Genomic DNA, 21,617 nt, shown 5'->3' on the forward strand with positions numbered 1-21,617 from the left:
CACACACTCACTGTCACACACATACAAGCACACTCATACACTCACACATGTTCAGTCACACAGACACACACTCACTGTCACACACATACAGGCACACTCATACACTCACACATGTTCAGTCACGCACTGACACACACTGTCACACACATACAGGCACACTTATACACTCACACATGTTCACTGTCACACACTCACATAGAGGCACACTCACTCACACATGTTCAGTCACACACTGACACACACTCACTGTCACACACATACAGGCACACTCATACACTCACACCTGTTCACTGTCACACACATACAGGCACACTCATACACTCACACATGTTCATTGTCACACACTCACAGAGGCACACTCAAACACACACATATTCACAGTCACACAGACACACACTCACTGTCACACACATACAAGCACACTCATACACTCACACATGTTCACAGTCACACACCGACACACTCACTGTCACACACATACAGGCACACTCATATTCACACCTGTTCACTGTCATACACACACTCATGCTTATTGTCACACATACTCACACACCAGACACACACACTCACATACAGGCACACCCATACACTCACACATGTTCACTGTCACACACTCACACACACACTCACTGTCACACACACCCCCAGGAACACACACAGGCACTCACACACCCCGTCACACACACACTCCCACACTCCCTGTCACACTCTCATACCCGTGCACGGTTCTGGAGCTCTCTGACCTCGGGCTGGCCACAGCCCTTGGTCTGATGGGTTGAGCTGGGTGCTCCTTGCGGGTTCGTGTCCAGGGGCTGCTGACCCGGGTCCTGGGTCCTGCCCGTGGGGCTCTCCCAGGGCCCACCAGACTCAGGACGCCCAGCACCCCCTTTCTCCTCTCCGTGCCCCCCAAGTTTGGAGCAGGTGCTCTGGAGGGCATCCACTCAGCCGCCCGCAGGCATCTGTGTTCCGTGTGTCCACGGAACGAGAGACATGTGTGCTCTGTGTGCACCTCAGCAGCCAGTCCCACGTGTGTTTCTGCGTGTGTCTGGGGGTGCAAGTGCCCAGGTAGAAGGAAAGACAAGAGTGAGCCACTGTATTGGGGGGTTGAGGGGCCACACCCGGTGTTGCTTGGGTCCTTGACAGTCGCTGCGGGGCCCCGCGTGGTGCTGGAGAAGGACCCGGGTCGGCCGCGTGGCAGGAGCTGCTTTTGGAGCCGCCACCTCTGGCTGGAACCCCGGTGCGGGCAGGGCCAGGTCAGGTCAGCAGGGCCTGGAGAACCAGGGGCACCAGGACCAGCAGCCAGGAGACCAGGGCCAGCTCTTCCGGGGACTTGCCTGCAGGGGGAGACCAGGAGGTGTCAGGGGTGCAGACCCGCCCAGCCCCTTTGTCCCTGCTCCTCAGGGAGGGGAGAGTGGAGGGGAGGTGGAGGGGTGGAGAGGGAGGGAGGGGAGGGGGAAGGGAGGGATGGAGGGAGGGATGCACGAGGGATGCAGGGCGTGCTCTCACCTGTGAGACAGCGGGCAAAGGTCACGGTGCTGTGGCTGCTGCTCAGGGTGTCGCTGGCCTGGCACGTGTAGGAGACGGGCATCTCCTGGATGGGAACCGTCACCTCGAGGCTGGGACCCTGCTTCAGGGGCCCTTTGGGCCCGGACCAAGCAATGGTGACCTGGGAGTGTTGTGCGAGGATGAGGCAGGACAGATTCAGGAAGCAGTCAGAGTCCCGGGGCCGCAGGTCCTGGATCGTGATGGTGGGTGTGGACACAGGGTCTGTGGCAGAGGGGGCGGAGGACATGATGGTGAGTGTCCCCACCTCTGCCCGGGGAGAGGGAGCAGGGCTTCAGGGGTGCAGTAGCGGGCTGTGGCCAGCAGGGGGCTCCCGAGCCACTCCGGCATCACTCTCCTGGCGGTCCCCGCTCAGCCCTTGCTCACCCAGCACTTGCAGCCTCAGCCGCCTCTCCTCGGTTGTGCCGTCCATCTTCAGCAGCTGCAGGACGTACTCGCCACTGTCGTTCCTCTGCAGGTTCCTGATGTGCAGCGTGTTGTCCCCGTCCAGACAGACCCGCTCACCCAACCCATACTTGTAGTACTTGATGCCCCTGTCGTCCCGGATCACAAGCTTCTTTTTGTTCGAGTAGAGCCAGGTGAGGTCCTGGTACTGCGTGGTCAGGTTGGAGATGGACAGGCCAGCCTGGCCGCCGGTGAGGGCCTTCACGGGCGCGGTGACTTGACCTGCCAATGAGGGTCCTGTGAGTGTCTGCCGGGGGCTGGGAGAGAGGGGGTCTCTGCCAGGGCGGACCCCGGGGAAGCAGCGTCCTAGGGAAACTGGGCGGATGGTCACGTGGTCCTGGACGAGGTCCTGAGGGCGGTGACCCGGAGGCTCGCTGCAGAGATGCCAGAGCAGTAGCCAGGCCCATGCCAGCCGCCCTGCGCAGCAGAGCTGGACCCCGGAGGGTGCCGCTGCCAGGAGCCGGGGAGGCCGGTACTGAGCCCCCGTGAGGCTCGGAGACTCTGGGGTCTCCTGGGTGTGAGTGGGGTTGAAAGGAGGATCCGGGAGGGGGCGACATGAGGGACGGTCAGAGACCCCGTCCCGGCACAAAAGGTGGGGCCCGAGCTGCCTCTTCCTCAGTGACTCCTGGTGAGAGGGGAGAGCACTGGGATGAGGGGCAGCTGCTGGGGTCAGGGGTGACCTCTGTGGGCAGCAGGAGGAGAGGCCGGAGGCAGCTGAGCAATTCAGGGACCACTTTCTGCCCTCTGCCCATCTGACCATTCTCCATGCTGTGCCTGTATCCATGCGCGCACACACACACACACACACACACTGCACACATACACATGCACACATGCATTGCACACACATGCACACATATACACATGCACACACATACACACATGCACGCACATGCGCACACAAACACACACATACACATATACACACAGACACACACATGCAAACACACAAGCACACACATACACACATGCACATACAAACACAGACACAGACACACATGGACTACATACATGCACATACACACATACACACCACACACATACACACATCACACACATGCATACACATATGCACACACAAACACATGCACACACATGCATGCACACACAAATACACACATCACACAAACACAAGCACACATACACATACATACACACATCACACAGACACACACGTACATACACACATATACATGTACATATAGGCACACACAGGCACACACATACACACATGCATACACATATGTACACACATGTACACACATACACACACGCACACTCATACACTCATACAGACATGCACACATATGCATGTACACATACACACACAATCACACACACACTGCATACCTTGCATGCACCCGTCTGTCCATCATATATCCATCCATGCATGTGAACCTGGGGGGGGGGTCCTCGCACAGCTGGGGGTCCCCACAACAGCCATTCCAGGTGGTGCTGGCCCTGGGCCCTCTGCCCGCCCACACGCAGGGACCCTGCGCAGCCAATCAGCTCGTGTCCGCCAGCTTCTGCCGTTTCTCCGGCGGGGCCGGGAAGAGGAAGAGAAAGAGGAAGGCCTGGGCTCGTCCGGGCCTGGGGGCACTGCTGCTTCCCCTTCTCGGACCCTGCTGGGACGGTCGCTCCAGCCTCTGGGGTCTCTGGGGGCTAGGCTCGGGGTCACGCTCCAGTCACAGCACAGAGCCCAAAGCCACAGGCCGCGTCGTGTTGGGTGGGGGGACGTTGGGGGACGGTTGCCCAGACCTGCCCGGCCCTGCCCCTCCGGCCACCGCTGGGCGCAGGAGGGCCGAGCCCGGCTGGGCGGCAGCACCAGGCACCGGGCCCTGTCGCCCCCGCACTTCCGGGCGCCGTCCCGCACCGGTGGTCTTACCTCGGGCGCCCAGGAGCCAGCTGGCGAGGAGCAGACAGCCCAGGGCCAGGCCGTCCCCGCAGCGGGCACGCATCCTCACGTCTGTGCGCCACCGGGCCGGCTCGCGCGGGGCCCCAAACGGAAGCGGCTGGGGTGGGGCGCGGGGGAGGCGGCAGGAAGTTCTCCCGGGCCTGTGGTTCACGTGTTGCTGCTCCGGGGGCTCGTGTGCATTCCAGGTGGGTGTGGGGGGGTTTCTGAGACGGGGGCGTCCTGCCCGGGACCCCTGAGTCAGAGGGGGCGCGTGGCCGAGGCGGGGCGCGGTGTGGGGTTAAGACCACCAGGCCTGGCTGGGGTCTCCGTGGAGCACGGCGGGGAGGGGGCCTCGGCTCAGCGCTCACTCAGATTCCGGTCGTCAGTTTGCTCCGGGCAGCAGGAGATGGGGTGCCTCGGGGTTCCGGGGAGACTTGATTTGAGAAGGGAGGAAGTGGTTTTAGGAGAGGCAGAGTGAGAAGCGGGTGGGTGGGCATTTGGCCTTGAGTTTGCCGGGGGGTGGGGGAATGGGGCAGAATATTGGGGTGGGGTCTCTGGTCATCCGGGCTTTTCGGCTTGAAGCAGATCAATGATTCGTGCATTGGGCATCCCTCTCTGTAGCGTCACGTGCCTCTGACCCTCCCATCCCCCTCCTGTCCCTTCCTTGTCTTGGGAGGGACCCCAACCGCAGCAGGGTTTCAGAGGAGAACCGGTCACAGGCGAAGGAGTGGGTGGCCGGGCTGTCCCACTGAAAGGGGTCTGTCACTGGCCTTCTGCAGAAATAAAAGAGAATGTCTCTGACTAAAGGGCTCCAGAACTTTTTATTTATTTTTTTTACTTTATGGGTCACAGCCGGTGATGCACAGGGGTTACTCCCGGCTCTGCACAGGAATTACTCTGCCAGTGCTCAGGGGACTATATGGGATGCTGGGAATCGAACCCGGGTTGGCCACATGCACGGCAAATGCCCTCCTGCTGTGCTATTGCTCCAGCCACAGGGCTCTGAAAAAAGTTTATTTTTTGCTTTATTTATTTATTTATTTATTTATTTATTTATTTATTTATTTTGCTTTTTGGGTCACACCTGGCTGATGAACAGGGGAGTGTTCATCAGGAGTGCCTGGCTCTGCACTCAGGAATTACCCCTGGCGGTGCTCGGGGGACCATATGGGATGCTGGGAATCAAACCCGGGTCGGCCGCATGCAGGCAAACGCCCTACCTGCTGTGCTATCACTCCAGCCCCTTTATTATTTTTTTAGGGTCACACCCAGCGATGCTCAGGGGTTACTCCTGGTTCTGCACTCAGAAATTACTCCTGGTGGTGCTTGGGGGACCATATGGCATGCCTGGGATCGAACCCGGGTCAGCCACGTGCAGTTGTTTTCATTTTGGAAGTTTTGCTTTTGTATTTTTGCCAGGTCTGGTGGTGCTCAGGGCTGACTCCTGGCTCTGTGCTCAGGGATCACTCCCGCTGGGGTTTGGGGGACCATATGGGATGCTGGGGATTGAACCCGGGTCATCGTGTGCAAGGCAAATGTTCTCCCTACTGTATTATCATTCTGCCCCCTAGTCTTGGGTTCGAATGGAGAGTTTTATTATCCCTCTATAGGACCAGAATGTGGTTTGCACATGTAGAGGCTGGTTCCTGCAATCATTGTCATTGTCACTGTCACTGTCATCCCATTGCTCATCGATTTGTTCGAGCAGGCACCAGTAACGTCTCTCATTGTGAGACTTATTGTGACTGTTTTTGGCATATCCAATACGCCACGGGGAGCTTGCCAGGCTCTGCCATATGGGCGGGATCCTCTCGGTAGCTTGCTGGGCTCTCCGAGAGGGGCGGAGGAATTGAACACGGGTCGGCTGCTTGAAAGGCGAACGCCCTACCGCTGTGCTATCGCTCCAGCCCCAATCTGACTGCCTTCATAATTATGGGCACAGATTCAATTTGTTTTAGTAAGCATGGTGTTGATTCTGCTCTTGCTTTATTTTGTTTTGTCCTTGCTTCAGCAAACCCTCTGCTGCAGTCAGAGTCACCCCCAAAGATGAGGTCATGAGAGCTGGGTGTTTTTCTAGCAAACATTTAGTCATATCCCATACGGTCAGGAGTGATCACTGAGTGCTAACCAGGAGTAAGTCCTGAGCACTGCTGGTCCTCAAGCTCAGTACTTATGGGCCAGATCAATAGCACAGCAGGGAGGGCTTTTGCCTTTCACGTTGCCAACCTGGGTTTGATCCCCGGCATCCCATATAGTCCCCCATGCACCGCCAGGAGTAATTCCTGAGTGCAGAGCTAGGAATAACTCCTGAGTCTCACCAGGTGTGACACAAAAAAGAAAAAAAAGATAATATTTACTAGTTCATATCGGTCTGTTTTATTTTGCTTAATTCCAGAGGGGCTGGAGCGATAGCACAGTGGGTAGGGTGTTTGCCTTGCACGAGGCCGACCCAGGGTCGATTCCTCTGTCCCTCTCGAAGAGCCCGGCAAGCTACTGAGAGTATCTTGCCCATGCGGCAGAGCCTGGCAAGCTCCCCGTGGCATATTTGATATGCCAAACACAGTAACAACAAGTCTCACAATGGAGACGTTACTGGTGCCCGCTCGAACAAATTGATGAGCAATGGGATGACAGTGATACAGTGATACAGCAAATTCCAGAGAGTCTTGGAGGAGAGAGGGGTTTGGGGGACCATATGTCGTGCCAGGGATCGAACCCGGGGTTGGTTGTATGCAAGTCATGTGTCCTACCCACTGTACTATCTCTTAGGCCCCCAAAGCTCTATACTTTTTTTTTTTTGCTTTTTGGGTCACACACCCAGCGATGCTCAGGGGTTACTCCTGGCTTTGCACTCAGGAATTACTCCTTGCGGTGCTTGGGGGACCATATGGGATGCCGGGGATTGAACCCGGGTCGGCCGCGTGCAAGGCAAACGCCCTACCCACTGTGCTATCACTCCGACCCCAAACCTCTATACTTTCTGGTAGGATTTGTCTCCACCAGGAACCATGTGACAGGGTCTGTCCAGGTCCTCTTGGGGTCCCCCACTTCCCCTACCGACATCTCTGTTCAGGGTTTTCCAGTGGCCAAATTTTTTTCTTTTTGGATCACACCCAGCGATGCACAGGGGTTACTCCTGGCTCTGCACCCAGGAATTACCCCTGGCGGTGCTCAGGGGACCATATAGGATGCTGGGAATCAAACCCGGGTCAGCCTCGTGCAAGGCAAACGCCCTCCCCTCTGTGCTATCACTCCAGCCCTTCCCGTGGCCAAATTTGCTGGAAGGATTGCTAAAATGGAAATTGACTGTACATATCTTTTGGTTTTATCATTGATTTCTAGCATGCACTTGAAAGAGATAACATTGCTTGTGGGTGAAAAGTTTTAAAACAGAAGCCCACCCTGTCTGCCCTTGGGGTGAACTTCCCTATTCTATTAAGTTCAGAAAATTCTGATTATAAGAAATTCTCTGTCACCAGACTGATAAGACGCCATCATGTGTGCGCCCCACCTAGAGAACCATTGTGCGTTTTCCATGGTGCCCTATTGTGTAATCACAAAATAAATCACTGAGGGGCATTGCGGGCGTGTGTTCAGTGGCTATGAGCCGCTTCCCCAACCCCGACCTGCAGCTGCCACCAAGAGACAAAAAAAAAGAAGGAACAGGGACGGCAGGCTGGTTGGTGATCAGTTATCGTTGATTCCTTTCTCCCCACGCGCCTGTTCTAGTCGCACTAAGCTCCCCGTTCCAGTCTCACTCTGCCCCTCACTCCCATCTCCTCCTGTCCCCCGTGCTAGTCTCTCCATGCTGTGTCTCGCAGCCTTGGTCCAGCACCCAAACTCCAAGCCTTGGGGGTAGCCACTACACCGGGTGAGGTAGAGCAATCAACATGAACAACATATGAAGGTCCTTCCTTCCAGGGAAGATCTTTGAAGATAAAACAAAGAAGGTCCACTCGAAATACCACCTAGGGGTGTGTTATTCCTTTCCTTCGTCCAACAACCATCTTAGATGTGCTTACTTAATAATCTTTCTAGTCATTTTGTATGGACACAGTAGCACTGTCGCACTGTCGTCCCCGTTGTTCATTGATTTGCTTGAGCGGGCACCAGTCATGTCTCCATGGTGAGACTTGTGACGGTGTTTGGCATATCGAACACACCACGGGGATCTTGCCAGGCTCTGCCGTGCGGGCGGGATCTCTCGGTAGCTTGCCAGGCTCTCCGAGAGGGATGAAGGAATCGAACCCGGGTTGGCTGTGTGCATGGTAAATGCCTTACCGGCTGTGCTACATTAAGCTTGTAGGGTGGCTCTCCTGGGGACATCTGATATAGATCTCAGCCTACAGTGCTCAGGCCAGATTAGTTTTTCCTAATCCTAGCAGGGTCCTAATCCAGTTGTTACTCTTTCGATCATGACAAATTTGTCTGTGACTGTGCTCTTGATGTAGGCGGGCAGGTAGGGCTGGCCCCTCCCATGGCCATGGCAGTAAATCTCCTGGGCAGTAACAGCCTTGGCCTCATGGAGAGCTGGTGCCAGACCCTGAGGAGGCTGGACCCACCCCCTCCAACAGACACTCCTGCAGAAAGGAAAGTCAGGAAAGGAATTTCAAAGACCATCCCTACTCCCAACCCCCTGGTAACCTCCCTAGCAACGGACTCTGACCTGGGTAGAAGCCGCATGTGGGGGCAGGTTGGAGAAACCCCAGAAAGGCCACCTCGGACAAAGGAAATGCGCGCATAGGATGCCCAAGCCCTATGTCTCAGATCCCTCCTGCAGAGGGATCCCCTAGGGTGTCCCCAGGAAATTCTGCTGAGCTCATTTAGCAACACTCCACCCCCACCCCCATGAGGTGCCTTCCCGCCAACTCTCCACGCGCTCACTGCAGGGAAGGGGCTAGAAATGTCGGGAAGTCACCCAAGGAAGAATAGAAACTCGCAGCAACACAGGCCAGTGAGAACAGAAGCCGCAGACCATCTGTGGGGACCCCCTGCTGGCTTCTTCAGAACTGTCCCCCCAGCCCCCTCCTCGGTGGGGCAAGAGACCGTCCAGAGGCAGGACAAGACACGGCCCCGGGAATGAGGGCAAATGGAACTGTCCCTCGAGGGCCCAGCCGAAGGGGAACAGCAACCCTCAGGCGAGCTTGAAGCTGATGTGTAGAGAGGAAGGTGGATGTTCGAGGGTGAAGACGGCATCAGGGGGTGAGGAGAAGGAAGGGATACTGCACTCACCTCCTAACGACATGTTGGCCGGTGGAAGCACGAATGATAACAGACCTGGTTCTCAGTGTGCACAAAATGTCTTTTTTTTCTTATTTTTTTTTCTTTTCGGGTCACACCCAGCGATGCTCAGGGGTTACTCCTGGCTCTGCACTCAGGAATCACTTCTGGCGGTGCTCGGGGGACCCAATGGGATGCTGGGAATAGAACTTGGGTCGGCTGCGTGCAAGGCAAACGCCCTCCCCGCCGTGCTATAGCTCCAGCCCCGCACAGAGGGTCTTAAGACAGAGGGGGCGGCAAGGACCCCAGGTAGTGGATTGGGGGGCTCTGCCCTGGGGCTCTGGCTCGAGTTGCAGTATCCACCTTCAGGGACTAGAGTAGCCATTCAAACTAGACCCAGGGGTCTGGAGCCACAGTCCTGTGGGGGAAGGGCGTTTGCCTTGCTTGTGGCTGACCCAAGTTCAATCCCCGGCACCCCGTCTGGTCCCCCCAACCCCTGCCAGGAGTGATACCTGAGCACAGAACCAGGAGTAACCCCTCAGTACCATCGGGTATGGCCCCCACCCCTCCCCCCAAATTCTAAATTGTTTATTTATTTATTTTGCTTTTTTTGGGTCACACCTGGTGATGCTCAGGGGTTCCTCCTGCCTCTGCACTCAGGAATTCCTCCTGGTGGTGTTCGGGGGACACTATAGGATGCCAGGATGGAACCCGGGTCAGCTGCGTGCAAGGCAAATGCCCGCCCCACTGTGTTATCGCTCCAGCCCCAGCAGTAAAAACTAGGATTTAGCGAAGTGAAAGGTGAAACGAAAGAACCCCAAGAAATCCAAAAGGAGGAAGAACAGAAACGCAAGCTCCCTGCCCCTCCCCTCCCCAGACCACCCCCACCTACTTCCCCATCCCAGCACCCAAGGGACCCACACAATGACTACACAATGATGGGGAACAGCACCTCGTGACCCCCTCATGTGAGAGGGAGAAAAATATGACGAAAGTCAAGCAAGCAAGTGGAATGACAGTACAAATGACAGAAAGAAGCAAGTGAACTAAGATCGAAGCAGGGAGGGGCACATGGGGGCAGGCACAGGGCTTGACCGCCAGGAGAAGCATGTCAGCTATAGGCTTTTAGGGGCACCGGTCATGGCTTCTGCACCCAAAGCTGGCCAATATTCGGAGCCAATGGTACCTCAATAAAAAAGGCATCCAGGGACAGGAGCGATAGCACAGTGGAGAGCTGTTGGCCTTGCATGAGGCTGACCCTGGTTCAATCCCTGGCATCCCATAATGTCTCCCGAGCACCGCCAGGAGTCATTCCTGAGTGCAGAGCCAGGAGGAACCCCTGAGAATTGCTGAGTGTGACCCAAAAAGCCCCCCCTCAAAAAAAAGGGCGTCTAAAGGAACAACGGGAGAGCAGAATACAGCAGAGGCAGCGAGGATTACATTAAGAAAACGTAAAATAAAAAAAAAAAAGAAAACGTAAAATTTGGAGAGAACCCCTCAACTCACTTCACTCTCTTTTGTTTTTTTGGGCCACATCTGGCAGTGCTTAGGGATCATTCCTGGCAGTGCTCGGGGGACCCTGTGGGATGCCGGGGGACCCACAATGGACTCCCCCTCCCCACCACAAAGGGGCAGAAACAAGACAAGATAGAGGTGTCGGCATCTTTGTACCCACCGAGGTCCCACTATGCAGTGGTGCAACGGCTCAAACGTGCCAAAGTGGGTGAGGATGCAGAGGATGGAGGGGCAGGTCAAGGCGGCCAGACAGGTGGAAAGGCCAGAACACAGAGCACATTCGTGGTCTGACCCCACGCATGTCCCCTGAGTTTTATCCCCCAATTTTTTTTCTTTTTGGGTCACACCTGGCGATGCACAGGGGTTACTCCTGGCTCATGCACTCAGGATTACTCCTGGCAATGCTCGGGGAACCCTATGGGATGCCGGGAATCGAACCCCCGCTGTGCTGTCGCTCCAGCCTCCCATCCCAAATGTTTTTTTTGCCCGGGAAGCAGAGCATAGGATGGAGGTCACCTACCTTGCATACTGGTGATCCCCAGCACCCCACAGGGTCTCCCGAGCACCACTGGGAGTAATTTCCTGAGCACAGAGCCAGGAGGATGCCCTGAGCACTTCCAGGAGTGGCCCCCAAACAAGCAAACAAGAATTGTTTGGCCTTTTGTGTTTTGAAGAGCCGCCGTGCCCAGCACAGGTGTCGACCCTCTGCGGAAGGTCCCAGGGTACACGTTGAGTGTCCCTGCTCTCTCCGTCTGCAGGGGGGAATCAGGACAAGGATCTGGGAAAAGCTTTAACCACCCAGGACCTGCCCCTGTGACAGGGTGGGGGGACGTGTATCTGGGGGTGTGATCTCAGGCCCCCAAGGGCGGAGTGACCTGCTGGGCTCCCAGCCAATCAGAGAAGCCTGCTCCTCCCACCCCTTCTTTAAAGTCCCTCAGGGTGATGAAGAGCTAGGTCTGCTCACGGGGCAGCATGGGTGAATTCGGGGTGTACCTCCGGCTGCTTATCTTCGGGTTCCTCCACGCAGGTGAGTGCCTTGCCCTGGCTCCTTGGGCAAACTCCTGGGTGAGGGCAGAGGGGCTGGGTTTGAGTCCATCTCCTGCTGAGGCTGACCATCCCCGGACCAGGCTGGTGGGTCCAGTTTTGGAGGAGGTGATGAGGACAGTAGGTGAGGGGAGAGCCAGGCACGATTCTCAGGCACTTTCTCTTTCTTTTCTTTTCTATTTTTTTTTGGGGGGGTGGTGACACCCAGCGATGCTCAGGGGTCACTCCTGGCTCTGCACTCAGGAATTACTCCTAGCATTGCTCAGGGGACCTTACAGGATGCCAGGGATTGAACCCGGGTCGGCCACATGCAAAGCAAACACCCTCCCTGCTATGCTATGGCTCCGGCCCCTCACTTTCTTTTTCTAAGTTGCAGTTTCCTTCTTACCAGAACCAAAGGCTCAGCCCTGGACCCTGTCCCCCCTGACCCAGGCCCCTCCTGCTGCCTGAGCCCTTGGGGCACAGGACAAGCTGGAGGACCCGCCCTAGGGCCTCTCCCTGGCACCAGAGCTGGGCACCATGCCAGCTCAGAGACAGTCTAGGGGGATGCTGGTACCTCCTGCACTGGCCTCGATCCTGGGGGCTAGGCAGGTGGGAGGGTTTTTAGGTCACTCCCAGCTCTGTGCTCAGGGCTGACTCCCAGCTCTATGCTCAGGGCTGACTCCTGGCTTGGTGCTCAGGGCTCACTCCTCGTTCTGTGTTCAGGGCTCACTCCTGGCTCTGTGCTCAGGACTGACTCACAGCTCTGTGCTCAGGGCTCACTCCCAGATCTGTGCTCAGGGCTAACTCCTGGCTCTGTGCTCAGGGCTGACTCTGACTCTGTACTCGAGGTTCACTCCTGATTCTGTGCTCGGGGCTGGCTCCTGGCACTGTGCTCAGGGCTGACTCCTGGCTCTGTGCTCAGGGCTCACTGCAGCTGGCCTGCTTGGTTGCAGGACCCATGCAGAAAGGAGCATGTAGCTAGACCTAACAGGCCCATCCTTCTGGCTTCTGGATACCTTTGTACAGTCAACTGGGAAAAGAAAGCAGAAGTGACCCCAGGCACATGCCCTGTTCCCCTCCAGGCCATATTTGGGGCACCCAGGGGACGTCCCTCAGACCCCCCGTCCTGTGTGGAGAAGGCAGTGCTGGGGTGACATGTGGTCCGGATTTACAGTCCTCTCCGGCCCTCCGAGTCCCCTGGTGAAATGCAGAGCACGGGAAGGACCCCCACTTCTGACACGCCCTCTCAAGAGCAAGAGTGAAAAGGGGGGGCTGGAGCGATAGCACAGCGGGGAGGGCATTTGCCTTGCACGCGGCCAGCCCGGGTTCGATTCCCAGCATCCCGTAGGGTCCCCTGAGTACCGCCAGGAGTGATTCCTGAGTGCAGAGCCAGGAGGAACCCCTGTGCATCACTGGGTGTGACCCCACCCCCCAAAAAAAAGTGAGAAGAGGGGGCTGGAGCGATAGCATCGCTGGCCTTGCAACGGGCCTGCCCGGCTTCCATCCCTTGCATCCCGTCGGGTCCCCTGCCAGGTGATCCCTGAGTGTCAAGGTGACACTTCACCCTGAGCACTGCCGAGTACAGCCCAAAAACCAAAGAGGGGAAAAGAAAAAAAGGTGAGAAGTCAGAGAAATCTCACCCTTGAGCTGAAATCACACTCCGGGGGCATTCACACATGCTCCCACCCCACACACAGCCCCCCAGACCTCAAGCAGAGGGAAATTACTCAGAGGGGGCTTGAGTTCCAGGATGCCCGGGGCGGGGGGAGGGGGCAGTTTCCACTGATATTTCACCACAACCCATCCTGTCATGGGTCGGTCTCGGCAGCTACAGGAAAGGTGGTGAGTCAGGTGGTGCCAACCCCAAAGCAGGTGAGAGTGAAGGGGGCGGGGCCGACCCGGCCTCACCCTCAACTCTGAGTTCTGGCCGGCTGGCTGGGGGGGGAGCAGGATCCACCAACCCGACCCTCAGCGCTGAGCTGAGAAGAATCTTGGCTCCAGGCTGGGCCATCGGTGGCATGAGCCGATGTTTGCTGGGGGACCACCAAAGGACGTGAAAGGCAGGGGCTGGAGCGATAGCACAGCGGGGAGGGCGTTTGCCTTGCACACAGCCGACCTGGGTCCGATTCCCAGTATCCCATAGGGTCCCCTGAGCTTTGCCTGGAGTGATTCCTGAGTGCAGAGCCAGGAGGAACCTCTGGGCATTGCCAGGAGTGACCAAAAAGAAAAAAAAAATACAGAGAGAAGCATCTGAGACTTTCACTAGGTTTGCTGAGTGTAAAACAATTAGAGAGCCCGAGAGATTGCTACATTGTTACTAAATTCTTACCAACTTACATTGTTACTAAATGACTGAATGGTTACTTAACTGTTACTTAATTGTAACAATTGTTTTCCTTTTATTCCTTGCCAAATACCGGCGGGAAGTGTCCAGGCACCCCCTGGACCTTCTGGCCGGTGCTCTGCTGCCGGCTCAGGCGCGGGCGGGCAGTTGAGGTCCCTTCTCTGTGTCCGCAGCATCGGCCGCCTGCACCCAGAGGGAGCTGGTGGGCGCCGTGGGGGGCGCCGTGACCTTCCCCGTGTGCCACGCACTGCAGCAAATAGACACCGTGGTCTGGACCTTCAACACCACGTTCCTCATCAGCCTCCAGCGCAACGCCACCCACACGCACAAGATCGTGGGTCCGACGCAGAAGCGGCCCCGGCTGAGGCTGGTGCCCGGGAACTACTCCCTGCGCCTGAGCCGGCTGCAGCAGGCGGACGCGGGCACCTACCGCGTGGAGCTGCACAGCTCTGAGCAGCCTCGGCCCCTCCTGCAGGAGTACACGCTGCTGCGTGTCTACGGTGAGCCCCTGCGGGCATCGGGCAGGGGCCGAGCAGCCGGTGGGGGCGCTGGCCTCAGGCCGCAGAGCACCAGGCCTCCACCGAGTCAGGTGGAGAACCCAGGTCTGGCCTGTCCCCACGTCTGTGTCGGGAGGGCAAGACTTCGGGTGTGGAGAGCTTGGCGGGTATAGACGTGCCCCCGCCTGACAGGGAGAAAGTGGGCTCAGGAATCAGGGCTTTGAGCCACACTTGGTGAGTTCAGGGTCACTTCTCGCTCTGTGCTCAGGCTGACTCCTGGCTCTGTGCTCAGGGCTGACTCCTGGCTCTGTGCTCAGGGCTGACTCCTGGCTCTGTGCTTGGAGCTGACTCCTGGATCTATGCTCAGGGCTGACTTCTGGCTCTGTGCTCAGGGCTGACTCCTGGCTCTGTGCTCAGGGCTGACTCCTGGCTCTGTGCTTGGAGCTGACTCCTGGATCTATGCTCAGGGCTGACTTCTGGCTCTGTGCTCAGGGCTGACTCCTGACTCTGTGCTCAGGGCCAACTCCTGGCTCTGTGCTCAGGGCTGACTCCTGACTCTGTGCTCAGGGCTGACTCCCGGATCTGTGCTCAAGGCTGGCTCCCAGTTCTGTGCTCAAAGCTCACGCCTGGTTCAGTGCTCAGGGCTGACTCCTGACTCTGTGCTCAGGACTGACTCCTGAATCTGTGTTCAGGGCCGACTCCCAGCCTGCGCTTGGGGCTCACTCCTAGCACAGCTCTGAGCTCTACCAGCTGTCCCCACTCACAGCAGCCAGGAGACTCAGCCTGCTCCGGGCCCCCCAGAGGGAGGGCCCGAGGGCTGCTGACCACTCTGCCTCTCCCTTTGCCCCCAGAGCCCCTGCCCAGGCCCGAAGTGAGCAAGGTCCTGTGGCACACGGAGAATGGGACCTGCCTAGCCAACCTGACATGCGCAGTGCTGCAGGAAGCTGCCGTGACGTACAGCTGGGAGTCAGCCAACGGGACCTGGGGGGGCCCTGTGCTCCCCGTCACCTGGGGACCAGGCAGCAGCGACCAGCATTTCGTCTGTGTGGCCAGCAACCCCGTGAGCAGCAACAGCTCCCACCCGCTGTCTGCCAGGGAGCTCTGTGGAGGTGCCCACGGGTGACCTGTCGGATTCCTCCTCACGCTGCTCTGCCAGGCTCCTCGAATCACTGAGGCTGTTTCCTTTGCTGCTGCTGTTGCTGCCGGCCCGACTCTTAATGCCGGAACAGCAACCTAGGAACATACTATATTATTTTAATTTATTTTATGTTTTTCGATAGCAGAGCGGTAGGGCGTTTGCCTTTCATGCCGCCGACCCATGTTTGATTCCTCTGCCCCTCTCAGAGAGCCCGGCAAGCTACCAAGAGTATCGCATCCACACGGCAGAGGAGCCTGGCAAGCTACCCGTGGCGTATTCGATATGCCAAAAACAGTAACAATAAGTCTCTCAATGAGAGACGTTACTGGTGCCCGCTCGAACAAATCGATGAGCAACGGGATCACAGTGACAGTGACAGTGTCATTTTTTTCCTTTTTGGGTCACACCTGGTGATGCACAGGGGTTACTCCTGGTTTATGCACTCAGGAATTACTCCTGACGGTGCTCAGGGGACCGTATGGGATGCTGGGAATTGTCACCGCGTGCAAGGCAAATTCCCTACCCGCTGTGCTATCACTCCAGCCCTTTTATTTTATTTTTTTGCTTTTGGGGTCCCACCCGGCGATGCTCAGGGGTTCCTCCTGGCTCTGCACTCAGGAATTACTCCTGGCGGTGCTCGGGGGATCCTATGAGATGCTGGGAGTTGGCTGTGTGCAAGGCAAACGCCCGCCCCGCTGTGCTATCGCTTCAGCCCCAGAACAACGCCACTGTGTTTATTCTCTGGGAGTGGGTTGGTAAGAGGGGCCCAGGGAGGGGAGGCCTGACTCGGCTTGCCAGTGCTCGGGGGACGGAACTGCTAAGCTCAGCCCTGCGCTGCTTCCGGGAGAGAGGGCGGGCGCAGGAAGGCAGCAGGGCTCGAAACGGCCCCTTCTCTCCTTCCAGAGCCTGATGGCCAAGCCGGCATTCTCCTGGCGCTGTTGCTCCCCCTGACAGTGCTCCTGTGCTGTGTGGTACTGGTAGCGGCTGTGCGCGCAGTGGTCCTGCTTCTGCGGCGGCAAAAGTCTGCAGGTGAAGCTGCTTCTCTCGCTTGCCTCGGCCGCGTGTCCGAGAGGCCAGTGGGACGGGGAGGTGGGCAGCATCGAGGCCACCATGTGTCATAGCGCCCCTGCAGGCAGAGCGGGGCGGGGGGGGGGTGCTCACGCCCTGTGGAGCCCAGCTCTGCACCCACCTTGGTGCAGCCACTTTAGTTTGGGGGCAGGACTTCCGGTGGCGCTTGGGACCCCGGGCTGCTGGGGGTCCTCCACAGAGCCCCCTCCAGCGCCCCCAGCCTGAGGCCCTGGAGACCTCTTTGGCCATACGGTGGCCCTGCCAGCCTCCCCCTTTTGCTGAGTGCGGGGAGGGAATCGAGCGGCTGTCCCAGCTGGAACCTCTTCACACCCACTTCCTGGTGGTCCCGGGAGACACACCCACTTCTTCCTTTTTTTTTTTTTTTTTTTTTGCTTTTTTGGTCACACCTGGCGATGCTCAGGGCTGACTCCTGGCTCTGCACTCAGGAACCACTCCTGGCGGTGCTCAGGGGACCCTATGGGATGCTGGGAATCGAACCTGGGTCGGCCGCATGCAAAGCAAATGCCCTCCCCGCTGTGCTATCCTTCCAGCTCTACACACCCACTTCTTAGCTCCTGGGAGAGCAACTGGGGCAGGGGGAGGCAGCGCTGACCCTCCCCACTGCTTCCAGAGCCCGCTGGAGAGAAGAGGGAGTCGGGGACTTTCTCTCACAATAGGATGTCGGCAGAGTACGACTCCGTTCTGCATTTGCCGGTCAGTCCGGTGAACACGCTGTACTCAACTGTGCAGGTCCTCCAGAAGGTGCGTTTTTAGGGGGGACCCCTCTGCACCCCCAAAGGCCTTTTCCTGCCTCAAGCTCCACTTTCCTTCCTTGGACCGGGCTGGGGGACTCAGTTTCTCCCTGGTTGGCAAAGCTGTCCAGAGGTCCCCATTCTCATCGCTGGGGGTGGGGGTGTCCCGCTGGAGGAAGGAAGGTTCCAGAAGCCGGGGTAGAGGGTGATGGATGGAAGGAAGTTTCCAGAAACTGAGGCAGAGGGTCATGGAGAGAAGGAAAGTTCCAGAAGCTGGGACAAAAGCTAACAGATGGAAGGAAGTTTCCAGAAGCTGGGGCAGAGGGTGATGGATGGAAGGAAGGTTCCAGAAGCTGGGGCAGAGGGTGATGGATGGAAGGAAGGTTCCAGAAGCTGGGGCAGAGGGTGATGGATGGAAGGAAGGTTCCAGAAGCTGGGGCAGAGGGTGATGGATGGAAGGAAGGTTCCAGAAGCTGGGGCAGAGGGTGATGGATGGAAGGAAGGTTCCAGAAGCTGGGGCAGAGGGTGATGGATGGAAGGAAGGTTCCAGAAGCTGGGGCAGTGGGTGATAAATGGAAGGAAGGTTCCAGAAGCTGGGGCAGTGGGTGATAAATGGAAGGAAGGTTCCAGAAGCTGGGGCAGAGGGTGATGGATGAGAGGAAAGTTCCAGAAACTGGGGCAGAGAGTGATGGAAGGTTCCAGAAGCGGGGGCAGAGAGTGATGGACAGAAGGAAGGTTCCAGAAGCTGGGGCAGAAGGCAGTGGAAGGGAGGAAAGTTCCAGAGCACACCTGCAGATAAATGAGGGCGCGCTTTTGGTGCTGGTGTGGGTGACCGTGAACCGCTTTGGGTGGGGGCCTGAGGGAGGGGGTGCCTTGGGGTGCGTGACCTGCCCCCTGCCCTGTAACCTTCCGACCCATCATGTCTCCCCAGAAGGACAAAGCCCCCTCACTGCCCGAGAACAGGGACGCACCCAGGCCAGTCATCTATGATGAAGTCATCTAAGCAACACATGTGCCCCGCCCCCGCGCCCCGAGATGGATCTCTGGGCCCCTCCTGCCCCCCGAGCCTCTGCTAAGCGCCGTCGTCCTGACTCAGAGTCCTGGACCAGGCTGACACGGCAGCCCCACAGGGACACCGGGACAGCCCAGGACGCCCCTCCTGGAGTTGGGGTCCGAGAGAGCAGAAACCACAGGGGCCCCCCCACTGGCCAGACCTGTGTGCTTCAGGGAACTCAGCCCTCAGGGCTGCCCACCCCTCACCCCTCACCCCTGTCAGGCACTGGGAACCCGCTGAGGACGCAGGGCGGGGGCAGAGAAGACGTCCTGGCTGCAGGACACTCAGGCTGTGCGCCCCAGGCGGGGAAACTGAGTCTGGAGAAGACTGTGGGGGCTGGGAATGGGGGGGATTCTCTGAGCAGCTTCCCCCAGCCCCGGGGAGCCCGGGGGTGATGGATCCATCCAGTGCTGCCAGGTACCCTTGTAGATGTGTGACCCCATATTTATTTTTCCACTTTCTGAAAATAAAGTCATTAAATACCATTTTCATACAGTGGTCTGCTCTGAGGCTGGGGTTCCCGCTCCCACCCAGGCAAGGTGGAGATGGCCCCTAACACTGGAGCAACAGCACAGCGGGGAGGGCATTTGCCTTGCACGCAGCCGACCTGGGGTCGATTCCCGGCATCCCATAGGGTCCCCTGAGCACCACCAGGAGTAATTCCTGAGTGCAGAGCCAGGAGTAAGCCCTGAGCATCACCGGGTGTGACCCAAAAAGCAAAAATAAAAATAAAAAGTGGGCTGGAGTGAGAGCACAGAAGGGAGGGCATTTGCCTTGCATGTGGCCAACCCAGGTTCAATTCCCAGCACCCCATATGGTCCCCTGAGCACCGCCAGGGGTAATTCCTGAGTGCAGAGCCAGGAGTAACCCCTGTGCATTGCTGGGTGTAAGCTAAAAAGCCTAAAAAGCAAAAACTAAAAATAAAAATTTAAAAAAAGAGATGGCCCCTAACAGCAAAGGGGCCGATGCTGGCCGAGCCCGGGACCCCCCACCCCAGTGCAGCGCGCTCGAACCACCAGCCATCAGAGCTCAGGGCACCTCCCTAAGTGCCACACTGTGCTCCTGGGAGACCCCCGGTTTAGTCTTCCAGGAGAAGAGGTGGGCTCCAGCTTGGGAAGGGCGGACCCCTGCCCCAGCCTTCCTGCCCCGACTCCTGGCAGCTGTCCCCTGCATGTGCTGACGAGCGTTCTCTGGTGAGCGTCAGTTTCCCCAGAGCCAGAACTGGGACCTGCACCCTCAGATGCAGTGACCTCGCCAGCGAGGTTCTGTGGCGAGGACCCCGTGGGGGTCATGCATTCTGGGGGACCCCCGCCACCCCAGCTTCTCCTTGTGCCTGGGCTGGAGTGTTTTCAGTGGCTCTTGTTTCCTCCCACCCTGGGTGTCCCCAGTCCTAATCTCAGCACGTTTGGCTTCTTTTTTTTTTTTTTTTTTTTTTACGTTTGGCTTCTGTCTGCTCTCTCTGGGGTGGGGGTCTGCCCAGGTCTGCCGAGATCAATGCCGCCCCCTAGCCCCAAACCCCACCCAGCATCACAAGGGGGGGTCTGTGTGTCTGGGGAGAAGCACCCAGGAAAGCAGTCTAAGGGACACCCAGTTTTTTTTTTCGGGGGGGTGCTGATCTGGTGTTTTGGCCTCCCCCCCACCACCAGCTCTCACTTTCCACCCATTCTTGATGGGAAAGCAGCCACGAGCAAAGAGAGATGATGATGGTGTGAAGAGGTGACACCCACCGAGAGGGGCTGAGAGGAAACTGTGAACCTCACAGGGGGGGTGCAGCCACCCCAGGACATACCATCCCCAGGAGCGGGGGAGCCCCGGGTGAGGTCAGCGGGAGGGGGACTCAGTGGGGGCGATGGCAGGAGCTGGACAGGGCACCTCCTTCTCGGGACCAGCCCAGACGGCCCCAGAGTCAGAATCAGTGGTGTTTTCCTCAAGAGGCCGGAGGCAGGGTCCAGGGCTGGAGGGAGACAAGCAGGGAACCAACCTGGGGGTCCCACGTTCCCTTTGTCCCTGGCCCCAGGATAGATGGTAGGAGGAAGAACGAGGCCCCCACTCACATCTGCACACATATGGTGTGTAGACACACTCATGTACATACACGCACGCACTCATGCATGCACAGACATGTACACTCATTCATGCACATACTTTTACTCATGTGCATACATGCACACACATGCACACTCATTCATGCACACACATATACACTCATTCATGCACATACTTTCACTCATGTGCATACATGCACACTCATGTATGCATACATGTGTATACTAATTCATGCACACACTCTTACTCATGTGCATATATGCACACTCATGCATGTACACTTATTCATGCACAGACTCTCATGCACATACATGTATGCACTCATGCATACACACATGTACACATTTATGTACACACTCTCACTCAAGTGCATACATGCACACACATGTGTATATTCATGCACATACTCATGTGCATACATGCACACACTCATTCATACACACACTCTCACTCATGTGTATACATGCATGCACTCATGCAAGCACACATGTGTACCCTCATCTATGCACACACTCTCACTCATGCACATACGAGCACAGAGCCTGGTTCCCAGGGAGCATGTACAGTGAGACTACAGGCTGTGAGAGGCTCCCCTACACGTGGGCACCGCTGGGGGGCGGTGGGGAAGGGGGGGTGGGGGGGAGTGGCGCAGTGGAAGGGGACTCTAACCCCAAGACGGCAGCTGATTCCACCTGCAGGGGCTGTGGTGAGTGTGGGAGCCCCCCCCCATCCTGTTTCCAGAGCTGAGGGGAGACCAGAGCATTGGTCGTGCCTTTGCTGGCTGAGAGAGAGAGGGAGGGAAAGAGAGGAGGAGAGGAAAGAGAAGGGAGGGAGGGAGAGGGAGAGGGAGGAGGAGGAAGGGAGAGAGGGAGGGATAGAGGTAGGGAGGGAGGGAGGGAGAGAGGTAGGTAGGGAGGGAGGGAGAGAGGGAGAGGGAGGAGGAGGGAGAGAGGGAGGGAAAGAGGTAGGTAGGGAGGGAGAGAGGGGGAGGGAGAGAGGGAGGGAGAGAGGCAGGTAGAGAGGGAGGGAGAGAGGGAGAGGGAGAGGAAGGGAGAG

At 57.5% G+C, this 21,617-nt stretch overlaps 2 protein-coding genes across 2 annotated transcripts; one reads left to right on the top strand and one right to left on the bottom strand.

Moving 5' to 3' along the window:
* Positions 1-1,078: 1,078 nt before the first annotated feature.
* CD48 (CD48 molecule) lies at positions 1,079-4,007 on the bottom strand. The gene is made up of 4 exons (XM_004613913.2): positions 3,893-4,007; positions 1,930-2,229; positions 1,507-1,767; positions 1,079-1,334 (listed from the first exon to the last, which is right to left on the bottom strand). The coding sequence occupies exons 1-4, from the start codon at positions 3,963-3,965 to the stop codon at positions 1,255-1,257; spliced, it is 714 nt and encodes a 237-aa protein (XP_004613970.1). The 5' UTR covers positions 3,966-4,007; the 3' UTR covers positions 1,079-1,254.
* Positions 4,008-11,608: 7,601 nt separating this feature from the next.
* On the top strand, positions 11,609-18,738 carry SLAMF7 (SLAM family member 7). Its single transcript, XM_004613912.2, has 6 exons — positions 11,609-11,663; positions 14,180-14,506; positions 15,355-15,612; positions 16,545-16,670; positions 17,341-17,471; positions 18,393-18,738. The coding sequence occupies exons 1-6, from the start codon at positions 11,609-11,611 to the stop codon at positions 18,462-18,464; spliced, it is 969 nt and encodes a 322-aa protein (XP_004613969.2). The 3' UTR covers positions 18,465-18,738.
* The last annotated feature ends 2,879 nt before the right edge of the window (positions 18,739-21,617 follow it).

Source organism: Sorex araneus, chromosome X (genome assembly GCF_027595985.1).
Source record: "Sorex araneus isolate mSorAra2 chromosome X, mSorAra2.pri, whole genome shotgun sequence".
Classification (NCBI taxonomy): domain Eukaryota; kingdom Metazoa; phylum Chordata; class Mammalia; order Eulipotyphla; family Soricidae; genus Sorex; species Sorex araneus.